The sequence below is a fragment of the Staurois parvus genome, unplaced genomic scaffold (assembly GCF_062004578.1).
Source record: "Staurois parvus isolate SC_StPar_1 unplaced genomic scaffold, SC_StPar_1.0 ptg000232l, whole genome shotgun sequence".
NCBI classification, from domain to species: domain Eukaryota; kingdom Metazoa; phylum Chordata; class Amphibia; order Anura; family Ranidae; genus Staurois; species Staurois parvus.
Window position 1 is genome coordinate 6,822,883 of NW_028318028.1, and position 22,726 is coordinate 6,845,608.

Here is a 22,726-nt window from a genome sequence, read left to right on the forward strand (position 1 = left end):
ACAAGTCCAGACAGCTCAATGTAAAGTCCCAGCTCTGATTGGAGGTTGGTCATCGAATGGATTGCAGGGCATGCTGGGATAGCTTGGCTTTGCAGGGAGGAGATCCTGGGACTACAACTCCCATCAGCCACAGAGGCTAGGGGGAGGGGCCCCTTGTCTGTGCAACTGCCAATGAGCATTGAGGAGAGGAGCAGAGTGGGGGGATGGAGGGGGGAGGGGTTGGTGGTAACATGTAAGGTGAGATCTCTGCAGGGTTACATTGTAGATGTTTGGTAGGAAGAGAACCTGTCACCATTGTTCCCTGCAATGACCTCATTTCTGGATATAGAAATGATTCTGCTGAGGTCAGTGATGTCAATCCTATTTCTTCTCTGTGATGATTGTGCAGTGATGAGTTTGGTGACATCTCCATGTATTTCTATTACAGATTTTATTTATTAGAAGAATGGATTTCCAGGCAGATCTGATTCAAAACAGGTCAGGATTATTTACTAGTCCCTATAGAGGACAATGGTGATGTGCAATATAACTTTTCATATGCTCCCTCTGGCTTGAGAACGTTCCAGTAACTGGAAATAGTTTCTGTTGCATTTGTAGTGTGGGATCTTGTGCATTTACATTATAGCAGTGCATGGACGCACATTTACCAACCACGCATACACAAAAACCACTTGCTGTGCCATTCACTAATTATTATTTCTATTAAGTATTATTATTATTATTCATTTATTTTTTTATTTATTATTATTATTATTATTCTTCTTCTTTAATGGCATCTTAAAAAACACGCAAGGCTTGAAAAGGGTTCATGAGCTCCCATGACTGCGTAAGACATCCCAGTGAGAGCAAAGCAGCTGCTCCACAGCATGACAACGCACAACAAAGAGCATATGCATGACGCCTGACATTGCACATCATGTTATGATCTTAATTACATAGTTACATTGGTCCAGCTAGGCTCAGTGTAAGTATATCTCACACCAGAGGGGACGCTGTTGGCACTACTACAGTGATCTCTGCAATCTTCTGGGTCCTGTGCTGCCCCACTGCATACTGATCACAGGGGGTCGCTCGCCCAGCACCAACACCATTCGCAGAATGCTTTGTATTTTTTCAATGAATACAAGGCATTCTCTGATTGGTTGGGATGGAGGTTGTGATGTTACCACCCCTCCTCTCAATCTCGTCCAAAAAAATAAAAGGCATTCTGTAAATGGAGGTGATGCTGAAAGAACAACCTTCTGTGGTTAGTATGCAATGAGGAAACTGCTCAGTACAGAACCTGCAGGACTTCAGTGATCACTGTAGTAGCGCCAACTACTACAGTGATTGTTAGCTTCCACGGCAGTCCCTCAGGTTACAGATATGTATAATTACATTGTTCCCAGCTGGACCAATATGCTTAGGTATTATTAAAGAATATGTAAACCCAGTATTTCATATTCCTGGTATGTGCCTGCTGTACCATGTACTTGTATGAAAAAGTATCCCATTCTCTTTGTATGGCTTGCTTTGTGCGAAATCCCTGCTGTTCCTGTCAGTCCTCTGCTTTCCTGTTAAAAACTGACCACACTAGGCATGAGAGCACAGCAGGGGCGGACTGACCATTCGAGCACTCGGGCACTACCCGAGGGCCCGGGGTCAGTAGGGGGCCCCATGAGATGCCCCTGGTACCTTTCATTGGCTTTTTTGGGTGTGGGCGAGGACACAGGAGCCCCATGATCCCTTATTGCCCAGGGGCCCCATGAGTTGTCAGTCCACCCCTGGAGCACAGTGTGGTCAATGTTCTGGCTGTGCTAACTCAGCCTGTTCTCCTCCAATGATCAGACTTGTCCTGACACATCCTCCCCTGCACAGCCTTTCAATGGGAAGACCAGTGTGCAGCTGTTTCTCCAGCCCTAGCTGTCCGAGCTCCTTGTGCAGCTGAGAACAGAGGGTATGTGATCACTGCTAAAAAAGTGGAAAAAGGTATTAATAATGTTTTTATATTTGCACACAAATGTTTGCTTTTCATTTCTATTTTAAACGGAATGGGTTGTTTTACAAGGTGAGAATTTCCATATACTTTAAAGTGGTTATAAAGGCTCAAGCTATTTTACCTTCATGCATTCTGTGCATGAAGGTTAAAACCCTCCTGTGTGCAGCATCCCCCCAGCCCCCTCAATACTTACTTGAGCCTCATCACGATCCAGTGATGTGAACAACAGGCCCTCATTGGCTCCCACTGCTGTCAATCACAGCCAGTTGGCCAATGAGGAGGGGGCGGGGCCAAGCCATAGCTCTGTGTGCGAATGGACACACAGAGCAGCAGGTGCCCCCATAGCAAGCTGCTTGCTGTAGGGGCACCCGACAGGAAGGAGGGGCCAGGAGAGCCTGCTGGGAACCCGAGAAGAGGAGGATCCAGGCTGCTCTGTTTAAAACCACTGCACACAGTAGGTAAGTATAGACATGTGTGTTTTTTTACAAAAAAAATGAACTGAACTTTTAGAATCGCTTTAAGCTTAAACCTGGAGTTAAGCTTTAAGTAAAACTTTCACAATGGCCTAAATATGGGACTACTGGCAGGTTCTGAATAGTGCTGTTCACCTATTGTAATGTATACTATATTGCTAAAAGTATTGGGACGCCTGCCTTTCCACGCACATGAACTTTAATGGCATCCCAGTCTTAGGCAGGCCATACATGGGTCGAATTACGAACGAGTTTTCTTTGACCAAGAATTTTCCTTTCTTCCCAGGTCACCACTCATTTCTTTTTCAATTACATTTCTCGCACGATTCTCCTATCATTGATTAGAAATTTGTTCGTTCTTCAAAAAATGTCCAACATGCCCGATCACTCAGATTTAATGGTCGCTCGAAAATCAGCCATTGCTGTGGCCCACTAATGGAGCGAAATTCAAAAGAAAATTTTTAGATTAGATTTTTTAAGAAAATTCTTTCAGAATTTGACCCATGTATGGCCGGCTTTAGTCTGTAGGGTTCAATATTGAGTTGGCCCACCCTTTGCAGCTATAACATCTTTAACTCTTCTGGGAATGCTTCATGTGCTTTAGAAGGAAGAATAACCCTACTAAAGAGAAATACATTCGATATGTGCAGTTGCAATCAGGGATGAATCGCTCAAATCCTAACCAAAGACAGCATTATAGTGGCGTTCAACTCATCTCACTAATTTAAGCAGTAATTAGATAACTACACATGGAAGTGTGCACTTACTGATTAAATGGTGAGGAGTACACCATTCCCAGGTATTGACGTTTGGATTAATTTTCTCCTTAAATATATTATAGATACTGTGTGCCATGTAGTATGATGCTCCTCCTTCTTTATAGGCTTGGGAATTATGGTACTTGAAATGCCCTGTTTGGTTACCATGTGTCATGACATGTTGGGATTCCTCCCCTCCTCCTTCCTGTATGTGACTCCTTGAGGTAGCTTGGCACCTTGGAATAAGATTTAACCAATAAGTTCACACGTGAATATGAAGTTATCTAATTACTGCCTAAATTAGTGGTATGAGTTAAATTCCACACATGAACTTTAATGGCATCCCAGTCTTAGTCCGTAGGGTTCAATATTGAGTTGGCCCACCCTTTGCAGCTATAACAGCTTCAACTCTTCTGGGAAGGCTGTCCACAAGGTTTAGGAGTGTGTCTATGGGAATGTTTGATCATTCTTCCAGAAGCACATTTGTGAGGTCAGGCACTGATGTCGGACGAGAAGGCCTGGTTCGCAGTCTCCACTCTAATTCATCCCAAAGATGTTCTATCGGGTTGAGGTCAGGACTCTGTACAGGTCAGTCAAATTCCTCCACCCCAAACGCACTCATCCATGTCTTTATGGACCTTGCTTTGTGCACTGGTGCGCAGTCATGTTGGAACAGGTAGAGGCCATCCCCAAACTGTTCCCACAAAGTTGGGACCATGAAATTGTTCAAAATGTCTTGGTATGCTGACGCCCTATGAGTTCCTTTCACTGGAACTAGAGGGCCAAGCCCAACCCCTGAAAAACATCCCCACACCATAATCCCCCCTCCACCAAACTTTACACTTACATAGTTTGTCTTGCTGAAAAAAAACAAAAGTCCATCCAATTCAACCATTAAAAAAAAAAAGTTATAATCCTATACCCACAGTTGATCCAGAGGAAGGCAAAAGAAACTCAGCAAAGCATGATCCACTTTGCTCCCGCAGGGAAAAAAATTCTTTCCTAATATTCCATGGCAATCAGATATTCCCTGGATCAACTTTACCAAACTTGGCACAATGCAATCAGGCAAGTACCGTTCTCCTGGCAACCACCAAAGCATGACACATCCATTGGATTTCCAAACAGAGAAGCGTGATTCATCACTCCAAAAAACACATCTCCACTGCTTTAGAGTCCAGTGGCGGCGTGCTTTACACCATGGCATCCAACACTTTGCATTGCATATGGTTATGTAAGGCTTGGATGCAGCTGCTCGGCCATGGAAACCCATTCCATGAAGCTCTTTATGCACTGTTATTATGCTAATCTGAAAGCCACATGAAGTTTGGAGGTCTTTAGCTATTGACTCTGCAGACAGTTGGCGACTTCTGCGCACTGTGCGCTTCAGCATGTTCTGACCCCGCTCTGTCGATTTACGCGGCCAACCACTTCGTGACTGAGTTGCTGTTGTTCCCAGTCGCTTCCACTTTGTTATAATACCACTAACAGCTGACTGGAATATTTAGTGGCAATTAAATTTCATGGATGGACTTATTGCACAGGTGACAACCTATCATATACCACGCTTGAATTCACTGAGCTCCTGAGAGCGACCCATTCTTTCACAAATGTTTGGAGAAGCAGTCTGCATGCCTAGGGGCTTGATTTTATATACCTGTGGTCATGGAGGTGATTGGAACACCTGAATCCAGTGATTTGGAGGGGTGTCCAAATACTTCTGGCAATATAGTGTATGTTGGAGTGTGTACTTACTTATGACAGATGGATTCAATCAAATGAGGATCTCACTTATGCTATAATATCTTTTTTTAACACAGGTCTATTGAAGGACATACAAGTCCAAGTGGTGTAGAAGGAGAGCCTCAATAGTTCCCCCATAGCCTGTGACCTTTGCTGAGATAGAAGATGAACGGCTGTACAATGCAGACAGAGAAGGTCATCAGTCACATCCTGGAAATCATCTACCTAATGACAGGAGAGGTGAGAACAGACAGAACGGAATTCCAGGCTTCTATATGACCATTTTTGACTTTTTGATTCTTCATTGTGACGTCTATTTCTGACACCTTCTGTTTTCCTGTCATTATGCTTCTCTACTGATCTCCGCTCTGTAAGGTTTTCGGTGCAAGACGTTCATGATTTTGGCACAGCATGAAATGGTTATGTAGTAGAATATGGGTTACGGCACTTAAGCCAGCCATAGATGGATCGAATCTTGGCTGGTTCAGCAGGAACCGACCGAGATTCGATCCATCTATGGGCAGGCTGGTTGTAGTGAAGACGATCCCTCAATACAACTAGCTTGTTGGATTTTTCAGATGTGATTACTGCCAGCGGCTATAGCCACTAGCATTGATCATTGTGTTTTGCCAGCTGGGAAGGCTCTCTGCCAAAAACTGTAGTTTCTGACTTTCAAAAAACAGAAACTCACCTTTCCCTCGATCCAGTGGTATCCTGACCGCAGCCGGTTTCACCAGCCGTTCTCGCTCCCTTGTGACGGCATCTTAAGTGTGTCACATGCCTGACGAAGGGGTCCTGTGCGGCTCCGAAACGTTGCACTTTTCTTTGTGATGTGATCTTTTTGGACCATATTGAGATCTGTGGTGTACTGGCAAATTTGTTCGTTTGTGCATCTTAAATGTGGGCACCCGGCTTTGACAACTTGCTGCTTCACAGCTGGGTGCCCACTGTGCTGCACCTTGTGAATGTTCCTGTAGTCTTCTGGGACCTGTCACATGTCCCAGAAGACTACGTGGGGGTAGGGAGGACAACTTCCGCTTCCTATCGCCTAGGCCAGGGGTAGGCAACCTGTGGCTCTCCAGCTGTTGCAGGACTACAAGTTCCATCATGCCTCTGCAAGTCATAGCTGTAACTGTCAGTTTTGTAATGTTGCAATGCCTCATGGGAAATGTAGTTCCACAACAGCTAGAGAGCTGTAGGTTGCCTACCCCTGGCTTAGGCGATCGCAGCGAAAGTGGGAGTGGGTACCTGTCAAAATCAGGTGCCCACCCAACCCCCCCCCCCCTCCCCAAAGGTGCCAATCCTTGACAGCGAGCAGGGGACGAGGCCTTAAGCAGAACCTCCCCTTTTGGGTGGAGCTCTGCATTAAGCTGGGCATAAATGGGTGTTTTGTTTTTTTTTTTTTTAAACTAACAGGGTCACCCAAGTGAGGTGGATAGAGAAATCCTCTTACTGGGTCATTGTATTGTGACAGCAGGACCTGGTGCTGTCAGAATACACTGATCAATGCCTGCAGCGTCTGGTCAACAAAAGTCTTCCAACTTGTCCGTTTGAAGTCAAACTAAAGATCGTCTATATGTCAAGCAGGGAAGGTAACACACTGCTCAAGATTTGTCCAGTCCCTGCTGAACCAGTCGATTTTCAAATCATCTATGGCCAGCTTTAGTTTAGATGTTATATTAGTGTTAGGCTGAAGCTGGCTAATGATCGACTTCTGTTGAATAGGAATGTTGGAAAACTTTTGTCAATCAGCGGCTGCAGCCCCTGATCAGTGTATTCTGACAGCAGGGGAGTCCTCCTGTCTGAATACAGTAGCACAGTGGGGAAGATTCCTTCATCCACCTTGATTGTGGACATGGAGTAATCCATTTTTGTTCGTTCTTTTAGCCCACTGGCTGATCGGAAAAACAAAAGAAAATGTTCTCGATGGCCAACCTTAGCTTTTAGGGATTTACAGGCTGAAGAGAGGTCTTAGGGGATCACTGATGAGTTAGGTTTGGACAGAATAAACATTTAGTGTTGGGGAGCAAAGTCTAGATTGGGGGTTAAATGTTTAGTATTGGGTAATCAAAAGGTTTGATTTAAAGGTAGGTTAAGTGTTCGGCGTGAGGTGTGTGCTTTATTGTAGAGCATTTTACTGTCCTTCAGACTTTAGGGGGGCCATACTGCACCCAATGGGAATAGGCAATGTCTCAGACTTGGTGGTCAGTGGGAGTAGAATAAATTACAGTAGGGTCAGTAGGAGGAGATATAGTGCCCCATCATTGGTATTAGTAAGAAATATAGTGCCCCACTGTTGGTGTCAGTAGGAGGAATGAGCCCTATTGGTGTCATTGGAAGGAATGGTGCCTCATTGTTGGTGTCAGACGAAGGAAAATCGCACCACTGTTGGTGTCAGAAGGAGGAATATTGTCCCTGTGCTGGTGTCATTGGAAGGAATGGTGCCTCATTGTTGGTGTCAGTCGAAGGAAAATCGCACCACTGTTGGTGTCAGAAGGAGGAATATTGTCCCTGTGCTGGTGTCATTGGAAGGAATGGTGCCTCATTGTTGGTGTCAGTCGAAGGAATATCGCACCACTGTTGGTGTCAGAAGGAGGAATATTGTCCCTGTGCTGGTGTCAGTGGGAGGAATGGTGCCTCTTTGTTGGTATCAGTGGAAGGAACAATGCCACTAGAGCCAGATAAAGTCAAGCAAGGGGCCGCATTGGGCACACAGGACACCGTTTGGAGACTGCTGATGTAGTGGATACTTTATTTCAGAGTTAAACTAATGCAGGCCATAGACTGGGAGAAAAACGGCCGATTTTTCTTTAAAAAAAACGAAAAATGGGTCGTTCAAGCGGCCGACGTTACCAGCAATGGTAAAAAAAAATCGGCCGATTTTCATCCCGTCTACAGCCGGCAAAAAGTGTCCCCGCAGAGAGCTCTGCTATTTCTTTGACAGTTATAGCGGTTGCAACAATGTATCTATTTGTATCCATTTAGGATACAGATGTTTTTATTTGGAAACAAATAGATACAATGTTGCAACCGCTATAAATGTCAAGGGACTGTCAAAGAAATAGCGGAGCTCTCTGCAGGGACACTTTTTGCCGGACTGGAATTCCTCTTATTTTTCATCCTCTTCTTCCTCTTCTTCTTCTTCATCCTCTTCTTCATCCTCTTCTTCTTCTTCATCCTCTTCTTCTTCATCCTTTTCTTCATCCTCTTCTTCAAACTCTTATTCTTCTTCTTCATCCTCTTCTTCTTCTTCCTCATCATCATCCTCTTCTTCTTCTTCATCCTCTTCTTCTTCATCCTCTTCTTCTTCTTCATCATCATCCTCTTCTTTTTCTTCTTCTTCATCCTCTTCTATTTCTTCTTCTTCTTCATCATCATCCTCTTCTTCTTCTTCATCATCCTCTTCTTCTTCTTCCTCCTCTTCTTCTTCTTCTTCTTCTTCATCCTCTTCCTCTTCTTCTTTTTGTCTTCCTCTTGCAGGTCACTGCTCATGAGCAGATTTTTTTATTGGTAAAAAATCGGCCGATTTGCCCATCATTGCCGCGAAAATCGGCCGATCGGCAAAATCGGCCGATTTTTTTCCAACTTTACCGATAAAAAAAATCTGCCAAAATACCGAAAAACGGCCGAACAAATGGCCCACTAACGATCCAAAAATCGGCCGATTTTATTTTCGGCCGAAAAATCAGCCGATTTTCGACCCATCTATGGCCCCCATTAGAGTAGCTGTCTTACACCAGTTCTCCCAGTACTGGAAGCTTCATTAAAAACCCCCTACATTTCTAAACTCTTGGTGCGAAGAATGATAGGAAAATGGCTGCTGGAATGACCTGAACCTGACTGCCTACAAGTCATGCTCAATTCATTTAACCTATGCTTGGCACTTTTTTTTTGAAAAATAAAATGGCCTTATGGTCTTTTTCTATTAACAACATTGGAAACAATTCCAATGTTTACCAGTCAGGCAGGTAAAATACCGGCTAGGTGGCAGCCCTAACCTCACAGCAGCTTGGTTTGCCCAAGTTCACTGTGGCCACTTTTGTAGGTTCAGCATCACATGTGGGCATTACCTAGGAAGGTCTACATACAAATACAGCCTGCCTAGAAATGCCCACTCCTCCAGATTGACATCCACCATCTATGCATTTTGATATATGTATAACTCTTCTGAAAAGCCAGCCCCCTGCTTGCATTAGGGCTGTGGGTTTCTTGAGAAGAGCACTGAGGCAGTGCTGAGATGTTTTCAGGAAACAATGCACACCACCAGCCGCAATCTGCCTGCATTGCACAGAGACCCGGTGATGTCATTACTGGGTCTAAAATAAGGTATGTAATGAAAATGGAAAAGGTCTTATTTAAAAATGTCATTAGCATGTTGATGGGGGGGGTTAGAGGAACCAAGGAAGGCAAAATACTAGCAGAATAAACTTCACACCAAAAGGATCTCCAGAGGGGAAGAGGAGGAGGAATTTACTGGTTCCGATAGAAGGCATATAAAAATGTACAACTTTTATTTACAAAAGATTAAAAGACAATCTTTAAAAAGTGGGGATATCACATTACCCTATAAACATGGTTACATCATATAACAGAAATAATTTGAGGTGTATACTATATACATATCTTCAAGAAATAAGTATATAGATTTATGAACACATTTCACAGATTTGCTTCATCTGGAACATTCATGTGCTTTAGAAGGCAGAATAACCTAACCAAAGAGAAATACATTCGATATGTGCAGTTGCAATCAGGGATGAATCGCTCAAATCCTAACCAAAGACAGTATTATAGTGGCGTTCAACTCATCTCACTAATTTAAGCAGTAATTAGATAACTACACATGGAAGTGTGCACTTACTGATTAAATGGTGAGGAGTACACCATTCCCAGGTAATGACGTTTGGATTAATTTTCTCCTTAAATATATTATAGATACTGTGTGCCATGTAGTATGATGCTCCTTCTTGTACTTGAAATGCCCTGTTTGGTTACCATATGTGTCATGACATGTTGGGATTCCTCCCCCACTCCTTCCTGTATGTGACTCCTTGAGGTAGCTTGGTACCTTGGAATAAGATTTAACCAATAAGTTCACACGTGAATATGAAGTTATCTAATTACTGCTTAAATTCGTGAAATGGGTTAAATTCCACACATGAACTTTAATGGCATCCCAGTCTTAGTCCGTAGGGTTCAATATTGAGTTGGCCCCGCCCTTTGCAGCTATAACAGCTTCAACTCTTCTGGAAAGGCTGTCTACAAGACTTAGGAGTCTATGGGAATGTTTGACCATTCTTCCAGAAACACATTTGTGAGGTCAGGCACTGATGTCGGACGAGAAGGCCTGGCTCACAGTCTCCGCTCTAATTCATCCCAAAGGTGTTCTATGGGATTGAGGTCAGGACTCTGTGCAGGCCAGTCAAGTTCCTCCACCCCAAACTCACTCATCCATGTCTTTATGGACCTTGCTTTGTGCACTAGTGCGCTGTCATGTTGGAACAGGAAGGGATCATCCCCAAACTGTTCCCAAAAAGTTGGGAGCATGAAATTGTCCAAAATATCTTGGTATGCTGATGCCTTAAGAGTTCCCTCAAGATTCCAGTGGCAGCGTGCTTTCCACCACTGCATCTGTCGCTTTGCATTGCATTTGGTGATGTAAGGCTTGGATGCAGCTGCTCGGCCATGGAAATCCATTCCATGAAGCTCCCTACACACTTTTTGTGTGCTAATCTGAAGGCCACATGAAGTTTGAAGGTCTTTAGCTATTGAGTCTGCAGACAGTTGGCGCACTGTGAGCTTCAGCATGCGCTGACCCCGCTCTGTCATTTTACATGGCCTACCACTTTGTGGCTAACTTGCTATGGTTACCAGTTGCTTCCACTTCATTACAATACCACTAACACTTGACCGTGGAATATTTAGTAGCAAGGAAATTTCGCAGATAAACTTATTGCACAGGTGGCAATCTGTCAGGGAACTCAAGGTCCGCCGCGGCGCACGGGTCTGCGCATGCACAGATTACGAATGCGCACCAGCATGCGGGCACTAGGACATAGGCGACCGCGGCAACAATCGTGGCTGCGCATGCGCACTCGCGCACGTGGACAAGCGCCTGGCACCAATGACAGCGCAAGGCGCACTATTTAAATCGACCCCTTGCATACTCAAATTGCCATAAGGTCTTGTTCCTGCTCATTCTGTTCCTGAGATTGCCTTGTTGCCGACCTAGCCTGACCCTGATTGCTGTTGACTGTCTCCTGCCCTGACCCCTGGCTTGTCTTGACTTCTCTTATGCCTGTCCTGATTATCTGACCTCCTGCTGCTGAACCTGGGCCATGACCCGATTACTCTCTGCCTACTGCTCTGTACCGTTTCGCCTCCGCTGTTACCAACCTGGCCTGCCTGACTTCGCTATCTCTCCACGGTGTGCATCCGTCCATCCATCCTGCACGGATCCATCCGCTACTGCCCAGATCTGCTCTGCCCCTTCACAGCAGGCTCTTATCCACTACGTGCCACTGGCGGTTATCTCTACCGCAGCTGGGTGTACTCAGGGGCTGCGACCGGGTCTCAGCCTGCTCCAAGTCCATCCCTACCATCAGAGGCTCTGGTAAACAAGCAGACTGGGGCTTAGACTCCGCGCCCTGGGGAATCCCGGCCTGTGGATCTCTAGAGTCACCGCCAGTCGGTACCTGACACAATCTATCACAGTACCACGCTTGAATTTGCTGACCTACTGAGAGCGACCCATTCTTTCACAAATGTTTGTAGAAGCAGTTTGCATGCCTAGGTGCTTAATTTTATACTGAAGAATGGGGTTTAGAGGTTCAAATATATATTGCTGTATCACCCAATATATGGCTTCCATCCAGTAGCCAAAAAATATGCAACCCAACAAAGAAATTGTGAAAAGAGATTCACAAGAAAGCGGCTACATTATGGACAGAATGCGATACTCGGAAAAATTTCCAAATTTTTTTTGGAAATTTTTCAGAGTATTGCATTCTGTCCATAATGTAGCCGCTTTCTTGTGAATCTCTTTTCACAATTTCTTTGTTGGGTTGCTTAATTTTATACACCTGTGACCATGGAGGTGATTGAAACACCTGAGTCCAATGATTTGGAAGGGTGTGTACTTTTGGCTACAGAGTGTGTATATACTTCTCCAGGTTGGACCTCCTTTTGCCTTCACAGCCACCCTAATTCTTTATGGCATAGATTCAACATCTTGAACCATTCTATTCTGACATCAACTAGGCATTTTTGTCCACACAACTGTTACTCACTGGATATTTTCTCCTTTTCGGACCATTCTCTGTAAACCCTAGAGATGGTTATACGTAAAATTCCCAGTAGATCAGCAGTCTTTGAAATACTGAAACCAGCTGGCACCAACAACCATGCCATGTTGAAAATCACTTAAATCTCCTTTCTTCCATCATGCTGATGCTCAGTTTGAACTTCAGCAAGTCATCTTCATTTCTAGATGCCTAAAATGCATTCAGCTGCTGTCTTGTGATTGGCTGATTAGCAATTTGTGTTACAAAGCAATTGAACAGGTGTACCTAATAAAGTGTGTGTGTGTGTGTCACATTTTTGGCAATGTTATGATTTTGAGTTGCATATTAAACTTCAGTTTTAATACCTAGCATGTAATTGGTAAGGATGTAGGAAGTACACTGCCAGTGACCATGTACCATGTAAGTGCTCTTACAATTTTCACTGCAGTGAATTACAGGTGATGTAGATCAAGGTAAAATGAGTGATGATTCTGACTTTAGCAGAATTGCTGTGTTTGCCAGATGACATTTATAAATTGTGGATTGGTTTCATGTGTTGCTTGGCATGGGTCTTTAATAAAAAACAAAGTGCAGTAACGTATCGCAACCAATTAGCGGTTTTACAGTCCTGATAGCTGTGTATTGATGAAAGCTCAAATCTGATTGGTCGCATTGTGTTACTACGTATCTCTTTATCGTCATACCTCCTTTGCACTGCCTAATTGTCCCATAAGTCTGACTGTAAATGAGTAATTTTAGACCTTTCTGACATCTGGACTAACATGTATGGTCCAGCTAATCAGCAGCTTCTTGTATTGTACAGGAATACATGATCGTGAAGAAGCCGCCGCAGTATAAGTGCTTTTCTCAAGTTTCTGAGGACCTTTATCAAACCAAGAACTCTGTCCTAGAAATCCCTGCGGACTCACCAGTTCATGTAAGAAGGAGGAGCGGATGTAATCCTTCTTCATGGCTCACCCATGGCATGCTGGGAGAAGCCCAGACGGAGTCTCTAGATTCAGCCTTCTTGCCACCTCCTGGTGGCACCCATGTAAGTGGCAGTAGATGGCTATAGCTTACATTAAACCCATGACACTGTAAGAACAGCGGAGTGATTGGGGAGCGTTTTTTACATTCTCTTCACACATTGTTAGCAAGTGACTCGTGATGGACTTTATTATTTTTTTTCTTCTGGCTCAGGTGCAGATTAAGTGTGATGATGTTGCAATGTCTTTGTCAATGGAGGAGTGGGAATATTTGGACCATCATAAAGAAGAATATGAAGTTATGACTGGGATGAATCATTCTTCTCCTGGTAAGTGCATTTAATGGCAACCTGTACTGAGGGAAATAGGGGGGTTGCCACTGCTGACCTACGTTTGCCAGTATTATTTTTTTAATGGGCCCCTGTAAAAGACTATCCATATTTGCCTGTCAGGTGGGTGCTAACATAGACCGTCCCTTTGATGAAGATCTTCGGCTGCTGAAAATTCTTCAACTTTCACATGGGTCAGCACAGTGGCATAGTAGTTAGCACTTAAAGTGGTTGTAAACCTCAGACATGAAATATGAACAAAACATATCCCTCTATAGCATGTACTTGTCTCGGTTAAGAGTACTAAGTGTCATTTCTGTCTACCGTTTCATTCCTCTGCTATCGGCATAAATATCTTCTGACAAGTTTTCCTGACACCAAGAGAAAAATGGTGACGGGAGGGACCTCCAGCAGATTGACAGCCTCAGCTCTGTTCCTGTGAGCTGTGTGGAGGGGGTGTGTCTCTTGTCTCCAATCAGCTCTCAGAGCACTCCTTACTGAGCTTTGCAGTGTGACTTCAGCCCCTTTTTTTTCTGACATCTTGACCTGGTGTAGAGGAACTTCAGATAAACAGGTACAACTTATGTAGGAGGATTTGTTTCACCTGAGGCCAGTCACTTCACTGGGTGAGCTCTCCTCACTAAGCTCTGAAGTTTGTAATTTCAGTTTTCTGAACTCTCAAACAGGCTTTATAAATTTGGTACGTTAAACAAATATAGAGAAGAGAAGACGGCAGATAAACAGATACAATGTATGTAGGATTTGTTTCATTTCTATGTAGCACCTGAAGCCAGTCACTTCCCTGGGTCTTTGTAAGGGTTTACAACCACTTTAAGCCTTGCAGCACTGGGGCCTTGACTTTGTATGATAGGACCTTGTGTGGATTTCCTATGAGTAATCTGGTTTCCTCCCATGCTCCAAAGACATGCTCATATGTTAAATGGCCCTAGTATTATATGAAGTTGGGACCTTAGATTGTAAGCTCGAGGGCATGAGCGGATATGAATGTATAATATGTAAAAGCATTGCATAAACTGTAATAATAAATAAAACCAATCATACTTCCAGATATGGCGAGTACCTGGTCTCCTACTGTGTACTTTGGTTCAACATGCTGGTCCCTGCATCAGTATATGTCACAGCAGTGTCTTAGGTTTAGGGACCAATGGGAAAGTCTCACATTGGGGAACCAGGTATCCAACAAACCTAGAAGCTTGTAGAGCTTCATTAAAGAGATTAGCACTTACCAGCAAGGTAGGTATGAACACTTACAAAACAGAAACCAGTGAATGGGTTTCAGAACTCTATAACCGCAGCTACCCAATATTTTTTAATAGCCAAAAGCGCCTATTCTATGTCAAAGCAGAACTTACAGGAGTGGAAGGCATACTTAAAAAAAATCACTTATTCATTAAATTGAAACTGTTATTGGAGAAATATCAGAGGTATCAATGTCAACTTCCTTCTGAAAATCCTCATTGCCTGGATGTATACTTCAATAATGCCTGGATTACTGAGCTGAAACAAGGATCAGGAACAAGAGAGAAGAGTCACCCTTGTTTTGGATCAGCAACTAAGATGCTAAAGAATATGTAAACCCAACATATCATTTTCCTGATATCTGCCTGCTGTACCATGTTCTTGTATGAAAAAGGATCCTGTTCTCTTTGCTTCCTTTGTGTGAAATCCCTGGTGTTCCTGCAAGTACCTCTGCTTTCCTATTAAAAACTGACCACACCGTGGCCCGTTCTCTAGTTGTACTGGGAACTCAGTATGCTCTCCTCTAATGATCAAACTTGTGCTGACAGCCCCCCCCCCTCCCACAGCTCTTATGCAAATGAGAGCAGAGGAAATGTGATCAAAAAGGGGATAAAAAAAAGGCATTTATAAATGTTTTTTTTTCTTTTACAAGGGGAGGGTTTACATATACTTTCAATCAAGAAGGTGAGGGAAAAAAAACAGGCAGCTAGCATTTTCAGAAGTGGGCAGCGTCCATGTTTCTCATATGACGGGATTCTTTTCCTAAGAAGCAGTAGAAAGCCTCTGATTCCTCCTGTATTGAATTGTATTGTAACAGCACTGTCAGCCCTTATGTTGTAAAGTGCTACATAAACTGTTGGTGCTATATAAATCCTGTATAATAATAAATAGTACCTGATGATTATAGTATTCATATCTGCTTCATCAGTAAAAAAAAACAGAATGGTGGCTGAAGAGGACTAATCTGCTGGCAAACAGCACTGACGGGCTATAAACAAGCTGTTTTATAGTCAGCCATATTGCAGGTAAAACTCAAAAAATGAGAATATCGTGCAAAAGTTCATTTATTTCAGTAATGCAACTTAAAAAGGTGAAACTAATATATGAGATAGACTCATTACATGCAAAGCAAGATAGTTCAAGCTGTGATTTGTCATAATTGTGATGATTATGGCTTACAGCTCATGAAAACCCCAAATCCACAATCTCAGAAAATTAGAATATTGTGAAAAGGTGCAATATTCTCAGCTCAAAGTGTCCCACTCTAATCAGATAATTAAGCCATAACACCTGCAAAGGGTTCCTGAGCCTTTAAATGGTCTCTCAGTCTGGTTCAGTAGGAATCACAATCATGGGAACGACTGCTGACCTGACAGTTGTGCAGAAAACCATCATTGACACCCTCCAAAAGGAGGGAAAGCCTCAAAAGGTAATTGCAAAAGAAGTTGGATGTTCCCAAAGTGCTGTATCAAAGCACATGAATAGAAAGTTATGTGGAAGGGAAAAATGTGGAAGAAAAAGGTGCACAAGAGCAGGGATGACCGCAGCCTGGAGAGGATTGTCAGGAAAAGGCCATTCAAAAGTGTTGGGGACTTTCACAAGGAGTGGACTGAGGCTGGAGTCAGTGCATCAAGAGCCACCACACACAGACGGATCCTGAACATGGGCTTCAAATGTCGTATTCCTCTTGTCAAGCCGCTCCTGAACAACAAACAATGTCAGAAGCGTCTTACCTGGGCTAAAGAAAAACAGATCTGGTCTGTGGCTCAGTGGTCCAAAGTCCTCTTTTCTGATGAGAGCAACTTTTGCATCTCATTTGGAAACCAAGGACCCAGAGTATGGAGGCAGAATGGAGAGGCACACACTGAAAGATACTTGAAGTCCAGTGTGAAGTTTCTACAGTCTGTGTTGATTTGAGAAGCCATGTCATCTGCTGGTGTTGGTCCACTGTGCTTCATTAAGTCCAGGGTCAACGCAGCCGTCTACCAGGAGATTTTGGAGCACTTCATGCTTCCTTCCGCAGACGAGCTTTATGGGAATGCTGACTTCATTTTCCAGCAGGACTTGGCACCTGCCCACACTGCCAAAAGCACCAAAACCTGGTTCAATGACCATGGGATTACTGTGCTTGATTGGCCAGTAAACTCGCCTGACCTGAACCCTGTAGAGAATCTATGGGGCATTGCCAAGAGAAAGATGAGAGACATGAGACCGAACAGAAGAGCTGAAGGCCGCTATTGAAGCATCCTGGTCTTCCATAACACCTCAGCAGTGCCACAGGCTGATAGCTTCCATGCCAAGCCGCATTGAGGCAGTAATTGCTGCAAAAGGGGCCCAAACCAAGTACTGAGTACATATGCATGCTTATACTTTTCAGAGGTCCTATATTGTTCTATGTACAATCCTTGTTTTATTGATTGCATGTAATATTCTATTTTTCTGAGATTGTGGATTTGGGGTTTTCATGAGCTGTAAGCCATAATCATCACAATTATGACAAATCATGGCTTGAACTATCTTGCTTTGCATGTAATGCATCTATCTCATATAATAGTTTCACCTTTAAGTTGCATTACTGAAATAAATGAACTTTTGCACGATATTCTAATTTTTCAAGTTTCACCTGTATGTAACGTTTTTTGTCTATGGCTGCTGGTATTGTCAGAACACATTCCTTAAAGGACAAGTTCACCTTTGGGAACACGTTCCATGTTCCACTCATTTTTAGGGTGGAACATGTTCCCTTTCCTGCAGCTCTCCTCCAGATTCCCCTCTTTGTTATAGGGAGCCAGGGATCATTGTCCCCATCAGCTGTTACAATGTGTGGGGAAAAAAACAAAAACCGTGGCCGTGCGAGGCTCCACCCACACGTCCACGTCATTGATTCACAGAGTTCTGTGAATGAATCCACTACAAGTACAGACAGCCTTTGCAGCTGGCGGCTTGTAGTTCTCAATGAACTACAAGGGCGTTAGTGAGTATCCTTGTAGTTCATTGATTCTTCCTGGACTGAAGTAACTGTAAAAGCAGATAGCTACACAGGCAGTCTTGCAAGAGCCTGTCACCCCACCTGCAATCTGCTGCTTATGGGTGCAATGATTTACAGGCTCATAAAATAATAATAAATGCACAGTTTGTTACCTACAAAAAAATGTGCATTTATTATTATTTTTTTTTTTTTTAAAGGCAAACTTATCTCTTAAATGGTTAGTCCACCAAAAACTGATTAATTTAGTGTTAGTGGTAGAGCCTGGTGGGCTGAATGAACCCTCGGCTCTTATATGTGTTCGGTATCAACAGCAAAATCTCTCTAACATAATTCCCAATTCTGCTCTTGTCCTCCTTTTAGTTTTGGGTGTTCCCACCCACCTCTGTACTTGTATTCCCCATTAATTAAAATTCATTTCAAAACTGTCAAGGAGAATGGGAATCCCTCATAAAGGCAACAGCAGGTGTACAGACCCGGGAACACAAGCACAAAGATCTCACCAGTCATAGGAATGTAACACATTTCAGGTGGTTTTACTCTTCAGTTTCGACTAAAATCCAAGTTAAAATTTAGATCAGTGGTCCTCAATCTGTGGATCCTCAGGACCCACATTTGTCCTTGGTCATCAAGTTGTGATCCAAAAATAATTTAATTTCCAAAACATTATAATTTATTCCACAAAACAACTTGTGCAGTATCCTACAATGCATATGCACTTTGTAAACAGTAAACAAACTTCTTCCTGCCAAAATGGATAGTGTAGTAATCACATTGCTAGTGAATATGCAAATGCTGTTCAGGTAAAAACCCAATATAATAAACGGTAATTGAAACATAAGAAATTAATTAGATCTAATAGGAAAGCAGGGGATGCTTCTTACTCTTGATAGATGTCCCAAAGTCTGGGGTGATGGTAGACAAAGCAACTCTGAGGTCGTGTTCAATGTTCATTCTGTTCCTATTTTATGTCTTCAGCTGAACCAGAAATGAGAAGCCACTCTCACAAAAAGGTAGGTTGTCCTGAATGGTAGAATGATTTTGACAGCAAGGCGGCTTGTAGTTGGAGGGATATTCCCTTTCCATGCCATGCTTTAGCCCACCATTTCATGCACCCCTTCTTTTCCCCTTTTATGCCCTTTCCTTATCCCCCTTTCACACCCTACTTTAATACCCACCTTGACCCCCTTTTCATGCCCTCGCCTTTCATGGTTTCCGTCAGCCCACCCCTTTCATGCACACTTTTAGTTCCCACCACCTCCATCCCTTTCCTGTTTTCTTTCACTCCTTTCAAAAGCCAGTCACAACCCAGTAAAACTACCTAGCGGAGTCATTCTCTGCCGTCCAGCGAAGCTTTTCTTCCCTTCTGAGCAACGAAGGAAGTGTCGTCATATGTCACTTCCTCCTAGCGCTGCCGCAGAGGAAGGAAGAATGAGCCTGAGGGCCATGGGACCGCTTTGTAAGTGCACCACCTTAATGACATTGGCTGGCCACAATAATACAAATATTAAGGCCGGCCTTAGTTGCAGTCCCAGCCCTGTTAACATTTATATTAGTACAGCTAGTGGTGTTTATTAAGCTATGTTGTCAGGGCACCGGATGTCTTATTGGGGTATTAGAGAGGCCTGAGGGGGCACTTGCCCCATGACCCAGTCTGTGTCCCAGACCACGACCCACTTTTTGGGTCTTGCCTAAAGACAGAACCATGGGTCACGACCCATTACCTGAGAAATGAATGAGTATTGCCATGCATATCACTGAGGTAACTTAACAGATTATTTTTTTTTTTTTTCAACAGATGGACCTTATGGGCAATGTTTACAAGCTGCTTATCGTTCCCAGTTAGATTCAGAAGAAAGAGATTGTACCAATAATGGCAATACGGAGGAGACAAACACTATAGACTGGAATTCAGAAAACAGGTTTACACCTCCTAAAGTATCTAGTATCAGCAGTTGCGAGGCTAACTCTTCACCTAAAAGAGAGAGTTCAGACAAAATATATGGACAAAAGAATATGACAGTAGAAACCTGGGGCTCTACACAAAGTAGAGAATTTTCAGCTATGCAGAATAATGAAACTTTAATCCATGAACCTCTGTCTAGTACATTTTTAGGAGCAGAAATAAAGGATGAACAAATTAATTTTGAATATGCGATGGATGGCTGTGAAGATACAACAGTAAAGATCAGTAGCTCTGATCAGGGAGATAGTCCATCTCTAGACAGCATCCAAAACCTTTTCTCAGGCATACTTCAAAAAACATGCAGCCATAATGCATGGAGCAAACAAGAGTGCTTACTGGACAGCCATCAAATAAAAACAGGAAATATTACAGACTCTTTTGTGGAGAACAAGTATACTTTAGATTTTATGCCACAGTCCTTTTCAGAGAAACCTCAACACATACCCATACTGGATGACCATCAACCTAAAATGACAGAATTAATTGACTCTAATTTGTTGAACAGTCATACTTTAGATCATGTTCAAACCAACAAAAGATGCTCAATAATTGGTCACGAAATCAAGAACAAAGAGGAGAGTGACTTTCGTCTGCAGAGTGACCATAGCTTAAGTCTCACAAATATTTTAAAAGACATACCTCCAAAAACACATAAAAAGACTGAACTTAAAATACAAGAGTGCTCACGAGATGGTCATCAAACCAAGACTATAGACACAAAGCAAAGTTCCTTGGAGAACGATGCTAAAAGTATCTCAAACATCTTTCAGAACGTGTTTGAAAAAGCTCATATAAAAAGAGAACCAACTTACCAAGTGTGCTCAACAATGAAAGTAGGGATCAATGACTCTTTAGTGGAGGGCAATGATGCTTTCTATGCGCTCCCAAACTCTTTTGCAGATGGGCTTCAAAGAACCTGTCTAAAGACAGAACCAGTCCACCAAGAGCACGATACAAATAGTCTTCAACAGAAAACAATGGATAAAAATGACTCTGCTCTGGTGGACAGTCATATTTCTGGCTGTGACACAAGACCACTACAATGTCATGGCAAGAGACAATTAACCTATCAAGAATGTTCAATGCACAGTCCGCAAACTAAGATAGTAGAATTCTTCCATACTACTCCAGAAAACAATAGCAATTTGAGTATAGATTGGCAAGCAAACATTAAGCCTTCAATCAGTTTAGATCACCAGTATTTAATCAAGGAACCTGTACAGCATAGTAAAAACAGCACTTGGAAAACAGGAAGAGTTCAGCCCAACAGTAAGCCACTGAAAATGGTATCATGTAGTGACTGTGGAAAAATGTTCTCCTGTAACTCCTATCTTTCAAGACACCAGAGACTTCATACTGGAGAAAAACCCTTCACATGTTCAGAATGTGGCAAAAGCTTCTCTTGGATGTCATCCCTAGTGACGCACAAGAGGACACACCTTGGGGAGAAGCCTTTCTCCTGCAAGCAGTGTGGGAAAAGATTTTCTGATTACTCTGGTATTATCAAACATCGAAGAAGCCACACGGGGGAAAAACCTTATTCTTGCCTCATGTGCGGTGAACGCTTTGCACAGACTTATCAACTAGTCAAGCACCAGGCTGTCCATTTGGTTGAAGATGTGGCAGAAAAGTCCTAACCAGTAATTTTACATTACAGCTTTACTCTGTATTCAAAAAGTTTATATGCAAGAATAATTAAATGGAATATTCAATCTGAAGAGCCCAAATCCGCTCATTCTTTCAGATTAAACATCAGTTTTATAGGGACAATACATTACAAGTGTTCTTCAAAAAGTTTCCACACTTTTTAACTCTATTACATACACACACATACATACACATACACACACACACGATATAAAGTAAAAAAATCTAGGATTTATATAGCGCCAACAGTTTGTGCAGCGCTTTACAAAATGAAGGTAGACATTACAGTTACAATACAATTTGGTACAAGAGGAAACAGAGGGCCCTGCCCGTTAGAACTTACAATATAGGAAAATATCAGATTTCCGTCATGTAAAAAAATTGGACAGAGATAAATAATTTCAGAACTTTTTCCACCTTTAATGTGACCTATACACTGTACAGCTCAATTGAAAAAACAAACTGACATCTTTTAGGGAGGGGAAGTAAACAAAAAACTAAAAAAAAAGGTGGTTGCATAAGTGTGCACACCCTCTTATAACTGGGGATCTAGCGATGTTCAGAATTAAGCAATCCCATTCAAAATCATGTTAAATAGAAGCCAGCACACATCTGCCACTATTTAAAGTGCCTCTGATTAACCCCAAATAAAAGTTCAGCTGTTCTAGTAGGTCTTTCCAGACATTTTCTTAGTCACATCCTACAGCAAAAGCCATGGTCCGCAGAGAGCTTCCAAAGCATCAAAGGGATCTCATTGTTAAAAGGTATCAGTCAGGAGAAGGGTACAAAAGAATTTCCAAGCCATTAGATATACCATGGAAACCCAGTGAAGACAGTCATCATGAAGTGGAGAAAATATGGCGCAACAGTGACATTACCAAGAACTGGATGTCCCTCCAAAATTGATGAAAAGAAAACTAGTCTGGGAGGCTGCCAAGAGGCCTACAGCAACATTAAAGGAGCTGCAGGAATATCTGGCAAGTACTGGCTGTGTGGTACATGTGACAACAATCTCCTGTATTTTTCATATGGCTGGGCTATGGGGTAGAGTGGCAAGACGGAAGCCTTTTCTTAAAGAAAAACATCCATGCCTGGCTAAATTTTGCAAAAACACATCTGAAGGCATGTGGGAAATGTCTTATTATCTGTTGAAACCAAGGTTGAACTTTTTGGCCATAAGTCCAAAAGATATGTTTGGCACAAAAACAACACTGCATATCACCAAAAGAACACCATACCCACAGTGAAGCATGGTGGTGGCAGCATCATGCTTTGGGGCTGTTTTTCTTCAGCTGGAACTGGGGCCTTTGTCAAGGT

The 22,726-nt window shown here is 42.9% G+C and overlaps 1 protein-coding gene across 3 annotated transcripts; it reads left to right on the forward strand.

Annotated features, from left to right (window-relative positions):
• The first annotated feature begins 210 nt into the window (after window positions 1-210).
• LOC149460313 (uncharacterized) lies at window positions 211-21,480 on the forward strand. Of its 3 annotated transcripts, none has more exons than XM_089679846.1 (7): window positions 211-344; window positions 428-477; window positions 1,858-1,968; window positions 5,030-5,192; window positions 13,059-13,286; window positions 13,436-13,550; window positions 19,595-21,480. In XM_089679846.1, the coding sequence occupies exons 4-7, from the start codon at window positions 5,118-5,120 to the stop codon at window positions 21,397-21,399; spliced, it is 2,223 nt and encodes a 740-aa protein (XP_089535972.1). In that variant the 5' UTR covers window positions 211-344; window positions 428-477; window positions 1,858-1,968; window positions 5,030-5,117; the 3' UTR covers window positions 21,400-21,480. The 3 variants fall into 3 exon arrangements, with proteins under 3 accessions (XP_089535972.1, XP_089535973.1, XP_089535971.1); XM_089679847.1 differs by having other exon boundaries at window positions 1,858-1,936; XM_089679845.1 differs by lacking the exon at window positions 1,858-1,968.
• Window positions 21,481-22,726: the final 1,246 nt, after the last annotated feature.

What these genes read in the sequence shown, in the direction of transcription:
- LOC149460313 (XM_089679846.1), top strand. Translation starts at nt 5,118, where the DNA reads ATGAACGGCTGTACAATGCAGACAGAGAAGGTCATCAGTCACATCCTG. An exon ending in TCTACCTAATGACAGGAGAG is followed by an intron (nt 5,193 to 13,058) that starts GTGAGAACAGAC and finishes TGTATTGTACAG; the next exon opens with GAATACATGATCGTGAAGAA. An exon ending in CACCTCCTGGTGGCACCCAT is followed by an intron (nt 13,287 to 13,435) that starts GTAAGTGGCAGT and finishes CTTCTGGCTCAG; the next exon opens with GTGCAGATTAAGTGTGATGA.